Source organism: Stenella coeruleoalba (genome assembly GCF_951394435.1).
Source record: "Stenella coeruleoalba genome assembly, chromosome: 4".
Classification (NCBI taxonomy): Eukaryota; Metazoa; Chordata; class Mammalia; order Artiodactyla; family Delphinidae; genus Stenella; species Stenella coeruleoalba.
Genome location: NC_137149.1, coordinates 114,524,154 through 114,536,216, shown reverse-complemented (window position 1 = coordinate 114,536,216; position 12,063 = coordinate 114,524,154). Strand labels below are relative to the sequence as shown.

The following is a 12,063-nucleotide window of genomic DNA, read 5'->3' as shown; positions in this document are numbered from 1 at the left end:
ACCAAGCTGATCTCCCTGTGCTATGTGGCTGCTTCCCACTAGCTATCTATTTTACATTTGGTAGTGTATATATGTCCATGCCACTCTGTCACTTCGTCCCAGCTTACCCTTCCCCCTCCCCATGTCCCCGTGTTCTCTAACTCTTTATGATCATTTTCTCACACTTTTGAGTCTAAAATGGCTTTAAGGGTTTGTTAACCCTCTGAAAATATTTGTTAAATTTTGTGCCAAGAGAGGGATGAACCTTTAAATAAATCCCACTAATGCCAAGGAGCAGGAACATTATTCAACGGCTCTCATTATATTCTCGTGGAGTTTTTTCTAGTGTTCACACTCAATATGAAGGAAATGAACAAGTCTTCACTATCCAAATTTGGGGGAAAGCACCTAAGCTTAAAGAGAGACCTGGGCTGCCCACAGAGCTGCCCCGCTTGTCCAAGGGTGGTGGCCAAAGGTACCCTGAGCAAGTAGAGTCAGAGTCCTGACAGGAAAGGGGGAGCCTGCCCCTCACAGAGAGAACCTGAGGTAATGATGTTCAGTATTAATACCACCACCTGGAATCCAGCAGGAAGCAAAACCAATGACACACAGTTCTCTGATCATGAAAGAGCTATACTGTTGGCTGATGTTTATATTTATCTGAAAGCTCCTAAGTAATGTTTCTAACCAGTGACATACTTCAGGCCAGGAATTCCTGGTTGTCTAGATCCATGATGTCTAAATGCACCACACTGAAGAGATTTCTTGGTCCGAAACACTAGCTTTATACAATCCTGGCCTGGTAATAAGGTTCTGCTCCAGAGCCTTAGGCATTAGGATCACCCGAGGAGTTAGAAAATAACAATGGGAGTGTGGGGCTGGGGGGTGGCACACATCCTGCCACCAGTACTGAGGGTTCCCCAGGGGACCGGAATGTGCAGCCAGGGTTTGGAACCACTGGTTCAGCCCCTGATCCTGTCAGTCCCACAGCAGGGAGGCAGGCTGTTCCCAGAGCCAGATCTTGCAGCTGCCTGCCAGAGCTTTAAGGCAAGCATGGACTTGCCTAAGATGAGGCAGTCATTATTTCTCCATCCTTTGAACAGAAAGATAAATAAGCTGCCCTAGGAGAGCTCAGCCAAGGGCTGCAAAAATGGCTTTCAGAGGGCACAGTTCATATACTCAACAGGGACAGCTGAATTTCCCTTTCTGGAGTTGCAAGCAGAGCTTCCTAGATTTGCACTGGAGGATGGACTGGTCTGACAACTGTCTGGGGAGCCTCCAATTTCCAACATTTACCCCCAGTTAGTAAGTGTTTTAGAAGCTAATACTTCTCCCCTCTCCCCACTCCAGCTGATGCAGAAGGTCAGCAGTGGAGACTAGATAGTATTAGGGTAGCTGGGGGACAGGTGACAAAAGATTTCCCAGGAGGAGGTAAAAGAGTGTATTTTTGCTATTGATTCTACGTATAAAATAGGTAACTAATGAGAACCTACTGTATAGCTCAGGGAACTCTACTCAGTGCTCTGTGGTGACCTAAATGGGAAGTAAATCCAAAAAAGAGAGGATATTTGTATACATAGAGCTGATTCACTTTGCTGTACAGTAGAAATTAACACAACATTGTAAAGCAACTAAACTCCAATAAAAATTAATTTTAAAAAGATGATGTGATATACACATATGTACAAAATAAAATAAAATAAAACACACATCATGAAAAAAAAGTATATTTGTGAAGATTTCTCGGGTATATTAGATGCAGGCACCTTTTCCTAGCCTGGCCCATCACAATTTTCTCCATAAAGTTTTACACCTCTTACAGGCACACATTGTTTTAAAAGTTATCAAGGACTTCCCTAGTGGTGCAGTGGTTAAGAATCCGCCTGCCAATGCAGGAGACACGGGTTCAATCCCTGGTCCGGGAAGATCCCACTTGCTGCGGAGCAACTAAGCCCATGCGCCACAACTACTGAAGCCTGCACACTTAGAGCCCATGCTCCACAACAAGAGAAACCACCGCAATGAGAAGCCAGTGCACCGCAACGAAGAGTAGACCCTGCTCAGTGCAACTAGAGAAAACCCACGCGCAGCAATGAAGACCCAATGCAGCCAAAAATAAATAAATAAATAAATAAAACAAACAAACAAACAAAAACTGGGCTTCCCTGGTGGCGCAGTGGTTGAGAGTCCACCTGCCAATGCAGGGAACACGGGTTCATGCCCCGGTCCAGGAAGATCCCACATGCTGCGGAGCGGCTGTGCCCATGAGCCATGGTCGCTGAGCCTGCGCGTCCAGAGCCTGTGCTCCGCAATGGGAGAGGCCACACAGTGAGAAGCCCGCGTACCGCAAACAAACAAACAAAAAAACTAAACTAAAAGTTATCAGGAACCAGAATACACACTCTTCTAGCTGAAACAGCACTGCCAATTGGCACTTGATCCCACCCCACTGGGCTTGCCCGCTGCAACTATGGTGGCAATACACACCCTCACGTCTCATTCGACAAGGCGCTCCAGAAACTGTCGCCCTTTACTATTTGGTAGAGTCACATTATATTTTTAACCTAGTGGAGTAATCAGTCAAATCAGACACGACAGCAGTCTTCATGATCTTTTTGTCCTTGTTATTCTTAGCTCAACTTCCACAACTGAGTAAGAGTTTTTTATGTATTTATAAGACTGTTTATATTCCTTCTCAGCAGGCAAGAGTTGGCCTTTCTTGTGCCTTTCACTCTGAATCCTGGGTAGGTTGGCTTGGGAATGCCACTGGGGGGAAAATTCACTAATCTTTCACCATCAAGAAGCAGCAAAAAAATATATATCAAGAGCTCAATAATTCAGAATAAAGATCGAAAAGAGACTGTTCAAAATAGTGTATATGTCCAAGTAACAAGGGTCTTAAATAATGCAGGGATTATTATTATTATTATTATTTTACTATGTTCATTCCTTAAGTGAAGCTTCCAAATACCATAATAAATGACAGATTTTAATACTTCACAATGTACCATAACAGCCTATATCACCCAAAAGGATGCCCTAACCATCTCTATAATAGCTCTAAACCTTTCTTTCATAATGCTCTGCTCATTAGTAAAAGTCATTAACAGGAGTCACAAATTCTAAATCTGGTGGTTTCAAATTAATGAGGTGTTAGGTGGCCATGAGTTAAAACATGGATATAATATCAGTAGCAAAATGATCAAACTACAGGAGTAAAATTTAGTATATAGCACTCCTGTCAGTAATTCAGAATTCACATTTCAGTTCATGTAAGGTTTTAATTTCTAGGGCAAAACCTAATGAGCCAGGTGGTAAATACCAATATTATCACAATAGATAAAAACATACCCTTAATGCTATATTATTCTAAAGCAAGATATCCTTTTCAATGACTGCCTCATCTTTTTTTCAGACTAGCAAGACTTAAAGCAATCTGGCATTTATCAACACTTATCTGCAGTGAAAAACTAACTCTGGTATAGTCGCAAAGGCAACATGGAATCCAAAGATTTCCAGCCTCTTCTAAGACGATTCAGGGTTAAAATCAAGGGCCAAAGACAGCCCCAAGCCCGCAGCAGGTATGTTCCACACCGTACGGGAAGGTCAGCCCCCCACTCACCTTTCTCTTTTTGGCCAACTTGCTTGAGTTTTCTGAGCTTCTCTTCTCAGAATCTGCCTTCTTCGCTGCCAAGGGCTGTTTGTCTTCCGGTTTCTTGGGGCGGCTGCCCTTCCCAGGAGGCTGGGGTATCCGAGAAAGGAGGTCCAGGGTAATCTTCACCATCAAGCTTTGCGGGAGCGGAGTGTCCCTGAGCGGGGAGAGCAGCTTGGTGTCTCTCAAAGGCACCAGGGGTTTGTCCTTGCGGCGGTCCTCCTGGACAACCACTGCCAGTCGGCAGCCACTAGTCCTGGCGCCGCCACTGCGGGCAGGGCCCTGGCTCTGGGTCAGGGGGACGAGGGCAAAGTGCTCGGGGCTCCTGTCCTCCGCCGCGTCCTTCGGAGGTGCCTTCGGGGGGGCCGGGGGGCCGCTCCTGTGCTTCTTCCGTTCGCTGGGGGTGGGCGCCACTGGCTTGGGCTCACGGCTCTCTGCGGCACGGGGCCGCCCTTTCGTCTTCACCTTGGGCTTGTCTTTGGAAGGCTGGTCTTTGGAGGCTTGGGGAGGAAGTCCGGGCTCGCTCTCCACCAGCAGACTGGCGCGCGCATCTGCATGCGCATCCGCATGCCCCGGGGCGGAGGCCTTGACGGGCTTCTTGGGTTGTTTGGATCCCACGGTTTGCCTCTGTGGGGGCTCCTGTTGGGCAGGGGACTTTTGACAGCTCCTCTTGCCCGCATGGGGGCCTTCAGAAGGCACCCGGGGGGCTTTGCTGGAGCTTTTGGGGGGAGGCTCTTTGGACTCCGAGCGCTCGTGACCTCCGGTGGCGCCGTCGCCACCCTTGCCTTTACTGTCCGGGTGCCGGGCCGGGGGCACGGCGCTGCCCGGGGCCTCGGCGGGCGGCGCAGGCTGGCTGACTTTGGTCAGCCAGTTGTCCAGCTGCCATTTGTTTGTTGTCGGAGGTTCGGGCTACAAACAAGGAAAAAGAAGATAGGGTTAACTGACCAATAATGATACTCTTCTGGGTTAGTCACCCAATCCTACAGGACTGGCCGGGAGATGCAATCACTCCAAACCTAAGAATTCAGGTTCTTTTGACCCCCCTCTAATTATAGGTCAAATTCTATAACAATTAACTCTTAAAACAATCTTCCAATTTTTTCATGCTACAGGAATTTTGCTGTGGCTGACACTAATAATAGACCATTACATACTGACCAATGTAGACCATTGGCAACTGCGGAGAAATCTGTGTAATAAATATTTTGTTCCACTGGTAATTACCATATAATTTAAACAGAATTTTCACATTTTGGCTTGTGAAATGATAGGGAAAAATGAAGACCAAAAAGAATCTTTTCATCAAGGATTTTCAGAAGAAGGTCAATGAATCAGTCTTAGTGATTATGGATGGGTTTCACGCTTTATCCCTTTTTTTGATGTACTTGTCAACTGAAAATGACTTTCTTCAAGACGATTTCATTTCTCTTATTCACTTAAGAATATTAATACACGACCCAGCTTTCAGTTTATCATAGATACACTGTCTTCTGATTTTCAAATTTTACAACTGGGTAAAAAGAACCAAGTGAGGTCACATTTGCCAGCCATTAGTCCCACTTGAATTCTTTAAAAATCAAACATGAAGTCTCCTGTTACAGGCAGTCTCTGAAATAGCACCTATTTTTCTAAGAAACACAGGGAGGCTCCAGAGCACACAATTAAGAGCAGTGAGATTATACTGATTATCTGTGAAACTCGCTTGGCAAATAAACAGAAGTCCCTGACTTCTCCTGTTATCTTAACAGGAGATATCTTGTTAAAATCTTTGTTGCTAACTGACTATTGATGCATTGCACTCTCTCTCTCTCCAAATGGGATATTAGACCTTATTAAAACAATGATGAGGACATCTTTATCTCCAAACTCTACTATTATGTCTTGCACACAGTGGTGTACATGAGATATTTATTTGGGCTTTTTCATGGGTGTATTACTGTACCTATAAATTTTATGCTATTTGGGAAAATATTCATGCCTTAATAAAGTAAGTAATAATTACTTTTTTTTAAAAAAAAGGACAGTATGTCACTGGCATGCTTCATGCTTTTAAGATCCTTTCTGACAGGTGGTTTGTATAAATGACTAAATCATTTCCACAGCACAAAAGCAAGTTAATCAAAGATATCTCACATGGGATTAACTGATTAGATTATTGAGTAAGGAGCTCGCTCCAGTAAGTGGATGATATAGGGAAGACTGCTAACAATTTTCCCAAGTGGAATATCCCAAACAATTCTATAAAAACACACAAACGTAATACGTTTAAGATATGTGGATATAACGTAAAGGCTTTGGAGCCAGGAAAAGGTTGGGTAATAAAACGATCAGGTAGCTAGACTGGGCTTTGTGTAACTGTAACAAAATAGAACTAAGAGGAACTCTAAGGAACTAGGTAGGATCATACTTTGGCCAGAAAGAGGGCTACAGAATTGTGGGGTTTTTGGTTTTTTTTGTTTTTTCCCTGCTTAAGACAACATACCTTCTTTGTAGCTCCCTCCACTTATAGCAACTCTATCCCCATGCTCTCATTTGAATTTCAGAGGAGGGAAAGAGGGAAGAAGGAAACTACTCTGAAAAGTCCCACATAATCTAAAACTGCATTCAATATTCTAACAAAACAGGATGGTTGTTTAGGGTAGAGAAAAGATTAGCACACCATACCTACCTACTTGTCAGACATTATTTCTTGAAAGACTTGAGGGCGTGGTAGTTCTAATGGTTAAATGATTGGGAACAAGGCATTAAGATATATCATTTATATACTGGGAGACTGGGAGATTGGGATTGACATATAAACACTATTGATACTATGTATAAAATAGATAACTAATGAGAACCTACTATATATATAGCACAGGAAACTCTACTCAATGCTCTGTGGTGACCTAAATGGGAAGGAAATCCAAAAAAAGGGGATATATGTATACATATGGCTGATTCACTTTGCTGTACAGTAGAAACTAACACAAGACTGTAAAGCAATTATACCCCAATAAAAATTAAAAAAAAAAAAAAAAGGATGTATCACTTATCAATCACCTCAGGAACCAAATCCTTCAAACCCTTTCTCGGGAAAGGTATAGAGATCTTTCACCAGGGCTACGCTGACAACTGCCTGCAATCAGTGACACTCTTGCTCTACAGAAGAGTATCTACACATTAACCAAAAGGGAAGGTCATTCCTGGTATAAATAACATCCGCTTCTCCCCCCCACACCCCAAAACAGGGCAGTTTAAGATACATTTAGTAGTCCCTAAAGGAATGTCCTGGTTACAGAAATAAAACATATTTTCTTCTACTGCGGTACTGAAAATGTCCAGAAGGGAGGCCTATGGCCCAATTGCAGGGTAAAACTGAGTTGGTGTGCCCAGACAAGAGGAAAGGGTAGGGGTGATCCTTTTTGTATACCTACTACAAAGATGTAAAATGGATAGAATTCCTTTAACGTTAGGTATTATTTAGGTGCTGGGATGGGGGAAAGTTTTACATAAGAGATTGATAAACAGATTTTAAGATGAATTTTAAGAGTGTAAGTGCTGGAGAGGATCAAGGTTTGGACTTTCATTTCTTCCTCAGCCTTTCCCCATGCCCCACCCCCAGCCTCCCAGTGCTGGATCAACCCAGACACTGCACAGAGGAGGTGCAAAAATATATGAGCATCTTAATAAATGTTTGACTGTATGTCTCTTTACTTCTCCTAGCTTCTCGAATTGGCAAAAGTTCGTGTATTCTAGAATGATTTTGAAAAAAAAGTTTTCAGCTATGCACAACATATGTCTTTTGGTGTTTTTATTTTTGTAAAACATCATAGTTGTTGTGAGGGAGTACAACTCCAAAACTTAAGAGAAAAGAAAAAAAAGAAAGAGAGAAGTAGCATGATGTAGTAGGAAAAAAAATGGCTTCTGAGCTAAACGGCTATGGGTTTCAATCTTAGTGCTGCTACTTCCTTACAGGTGAAAAGAAAGCTCCCAACCTTCTAGGGTTGATGGTTACATTATGTAATTTATGAAGAAAGTGCCAAGATCTTAGTAAATAATCGACCACAGTTGTTTACTACCAAAGAATTAGACAATGAATAGATTAGAAAACTAAGCAGATCCCTGAATAACAGAATAGAATCATTTTTCCCTGAACTTTACTTAAGCTGTAAAAGGGCGATACGTCCCATATATTCTGAAAAGCTGAGATTTACATGCTGACTCACTATAAAGAAGAGACTGAAAGTGGTTTTTCCCCAAGTTTACCACCAGCCCATTGGCACACATATAACATTTCAGGTCTCATAAGGTCACTGGACAACTTCGTCAAATGAATTTAAAATGGAGACTTAAGGAGCAAATTCCTCAGCATTAAAAATAGAATAAAGAAAAGGGTGAGAAAGTTAAAGCTAGTAACCATGACCTATTATGGAATTCATGTAACGCTCAACTAACACAGATTTACAATAAAGCAGGTATTTATTTTAAAAGGAAAGAAAGGTTGTTAAATAACTTTGGGAAAAATTAAAGGTTTAAAATCTAGACAAAGACAAAAATATGCCTGAGGAAGTCAAGCCTTGGTACATAACCAACAAAACCATACTCAAGTCTAGATTTGCACATTAACACAAATATACAAATATGAGTCTATTTAGGAAAGTGATTTTAAAAAGTAAAGTACGATGGGAACATCATTTTTCATCTAAGAGTCTCTACATCTATTCTATTCAATAACCTCGTGAGCAACAAGATATAACTGTTTCATTAAAACAAACACCAGGTTAAATTTTTCTTTCAAGTTTTAATTATTCAGCCAAGTCTGTGCCATTTCCATTTTACTTGAATTGAATTTTGATTTAATTGGATTCTCTTGCTTATATCAGTAACCAAACAAGCATGCAGATTTTTCTTAGTGAATAAGGGTGAGACATAAAGCAAAGATCTTATGAACAGTAACATGAACAAGCACACAATTTCTCTGTAGAGCATATTCAGTACCCTTTTCCCTGGGGCATAGAGAAATTACTTCAACAGCAATTAGTATCTCAGGAGAAAACAGAGAGCCCCCAGAAATACACAGAGTAGCTTCTAAAATCTGAAAGGCACTTCAAGTGCAGCTAATGCTGATCTATGTTTATTCACTCCAAAAATAATTACTGAGCACTTACTCTGTGCCAGACATAAACTCGTATCTAACAACAACAAAATGATACTCAGGTATTTTCCTCATCCTCCCTTGCCCTCGGACATGGTTCCTCAGTCTCACTACATCATCTCCAGATGGATTTGGTTAATGCTCTAGTGCAGTGGCCTTGCTTTCTTAACAGCAGAGACAAATACTGAAAACTTTAACGCTTTCTTAATCAGAAAATCTCATTTCCTGGGATTCCTAGCTAAATACAGAGAATAGTTTTCTCTATATAAGCTGGTCTAGTTCACTAAAAATGTCTTCCCCAGCAAACATTTTACCCTGCTACTCTAAGTTTTGAAGACATTTGGCAACCTTGTTAGTTGTTACTACATTACTTTTGTTCAACAATCCAGTAAATAGCATAAGTTCTCCAGATACATTTAGTGCTTGACATTTTCAGTCTCATCTGTTTATCTTTACAATATCTCCCAAGGATGGGTGACAGGCAAGCACTATTCCTATTTTACGTGGGACAGTGGAATCAGGAAACACGGCCCTGGCGAAATTACATCGCCATCAATTTAATGCATGGCTTTTAGTGATTCAAAAATAGAACCTCTTACGGCTTATTTCTAGTTCACGTTCCTGCCCTTTGCTAAAGCAGGCTGTCTCCTTTTGATTTAATTCATGCATTCCTAAAATTTCAAAAAGCTTTCTCATTAATATTAAAATGGCAGCCTACTGAAAACGATTTTTGGTTTTTTTTTTTCTCGAAAGAAGGGAAAAGAAAATGCGGTGTACATATTCTCAGTGCGTTGCTCTTCAAAACAGCTCTGGCAGCAACAGGGAAGAACCTATCATTTTCAACAGGAGAGAAGACATCTCTCCCAAAGTTCCACAGCCCAACGCCAAGAAACAAGTAAACACGAATAGCCAGCAGCGTGCATGGCGGCCGGAAAGCGCCGCCCCCAGGACGGAGCCCCTCAGGCAGCCGGGGCCACCGGGGGTCGACGGCGCGCCCGGAGCAGACCAGTACCTCGGGAGCCGGGGCTTCTCGAGGCTCATTCTCCTCGCTGTCACTGGAGCTGCTCTCGCTCTCCGAGTCCGAGGAGCTGTCAGAGTCGCTGGTGCTCTCCGACTCAGCGCTGCTGGAATGTGCTGAGGCCGCGGCTGCCGGCAGCGCCTGCGGAGCGCTGCGGAGCAAGCGAGAGAGTCAAAGACCCACGCGAGGTGGATTCCTTCCCTCCCGACTCCCTTCCTTCTTTGCCCATTTTTCTGCTACTCGAAAGAAGGGGCCTCAAAGATTACCTAGCAGTACTAAATGACCATGGCAGCCAGTTGAGCGCAAGCAAGGCCCATGGTGGCTCAAAACTCAGTGAAAAAGCCTTGCAACAGCTCACCAGGTAACTGCATAAAAGAAGCCTGGGGAATTTTTCTGAAGAACACTGCGAACTATGTAATCAGGCGTGGACAAACCATAGCCTGAGCTGGCTGCCTGCTTTTCCAAATAAAGTTTTGTTGGAACACATTCACACCCAGTATTTTATGCATTGTCTGTGTCTGCTTCTATACTACAAAAGCAGAGTTGAATAGCTGCAACACAGACTTTAGGGCCCACAAAGCCTAAAACCTTGACTTTCTGACCCTTTAACTTTGCTGACACCTGCAATATAAAACCCAAAGGAGTTAATTTATAAAAGAACAGCCAATCCATTAAAGTCTTCCTCTATTCTCCATATGAGAACCAACTGTAGAGAAGTCAGAGACTGCTGAACACAAATGGGGTTCCTTTGGAAAGTGACCCCACAGGCAATCCACTCACACTTCTTGGGCAGAATGATAAAATGGGCCGTTCTTTATGAGTGGCTTAGGATCACGCCCAAATATCAGCTGAAGTAGAGAATAACTACTTCAAGTTTTCAGGATAGGGCAATAACTCTAGGCTTGTGAGAAAACACACAAGTGATCACACTGCTGGACACATAGAGAATTTCAAAGCGTATCTTAAAACCTTGCCCTAGATGGAATTAGCCACAGCAGTAAATCAGTAACTATAATCGTGAAAGCCTCCAAATCTACCCAAAACATTTTCAAGATAATAAATTTATTAACTATATTAGAATAACAAAAATTTATTAGATAATAAAGTGACTAGTTGAGACAATTTTAAAACAAACACTATACAAAAACAGAATTTTCCCATGTCAAATTTGTGGTAGCTGAAGAGCTTAAACCAAGTGATGGTCAAAAAGAGATATACTTTCAGTATTATTCCTGCCTCTAATTATCACCCCCCCACACCTTTTTTTTTTCCTTGTATTCCCTCCTCCACTTTTCAGTTAGGTTACTTTGTCATATTTTCTAAGTCGTTACAAGCCACCAGGAATTACTGAACAAAATGGGATATAAATAAGCAGAGCTTATGAATCCTTAAGACCTCACATAATTATGCGTGATCTTCCTCCACATTAACTATAACCTCAGCTATATGAGAGCAAGGTTTTTAGTGCTGAGCTTGTCTCAAAATGGATGACCACATCTCAAGGGAGTAAAACAACTACAGGGTAATTTAACTCTTTGTCCACGGAGGACAGGTATTGGTATATTAAATCATTAAATTCAGTACCAGAAGAAATGGTAAATAAAGGTAGTTCACATAGTTTCCATTTCTAAAAACGAAAGCATTACATTTTCTAAAATATGGCTAAGCTGTTTACAAAGTGAAAACAGTGCCATTTTCCATCATACCAAAATGTACTGCAGGTCGTCTTTTTTTTTTTTTTTTTTTTTAATATTTATTCATTTGGCTGCTCGGGTCTTAGTTGCGGCATGCAGGATCTTTAGTTGCAGCGTGTGGGATATTTTAGTTGCAGCATGTGGGATCTAGTTCCCTGACCAGGGATCGAACCCGGGTCCCCTGCATTGGGAGCGTGGAGTCTTAACCACTGGACCACCAGGGAAGTCCCCTGCAGGTCATCTTTTAAAGCAACTGAAACAATTAGAAAATTCATATAACTATGAAGACAGGCACTATGGAAAACAATTACTAGAAATAATTCAGCTTTAATTTTTGAAAACAGAGCAAATCTGTCACTTTCATAAAAACACTGAGCTCTTCAGTGTAACTTTTCAAATACTGGTTACATAATACTGATGAAAGTGATTTAAGCTTATTTTAAATGCTCAAATTTTACACATACAAAACTGACTAAAGATTTAGGTGGACGCAGGGACTCTCTTTCATAGAGTTAACAACCTCTCTAGGGCTGATTTAAGCTTCCAAAATATTAAACAGGTACTTTCTTTTAACTATGATCAT

The 12,063-nt window shown here is 41.9% G+C and overlaps 1 protein-coding gene across 7 annotated transcripts in view; it reads right to left on the bottom strand.

Moving 5' to 3' along the window:
- The window catches only part of AFF1 (ALF transcription elongation factor 1), a 206,703-nt gene that overhangs the window by 23,101 nt on the left and 171,539 nt on the right, over positions 1 to 12,063 (bottom strand). For all 7 annotated transcript variants that reach the window (XM_079919251.1, XM_079919253.1, XM_079919252.1 and 4 more), the window contains 2 exons: positions 9,781 to 9,937; positions 3,602 to 4,540 (listed from right to left, as the gene is read on the bottom strand). In XM_079919251.1, coding sequence (XP_079775377.1) covers positions 3,602 to 4,540; positions 9,781 to 9,937 — 1,096 coding nt within the window. The remainder of the gene's footprint in view (positions 1 to 3,601; positions 4,541 to 9,780; positions 9,938 to 12,063) is intronic.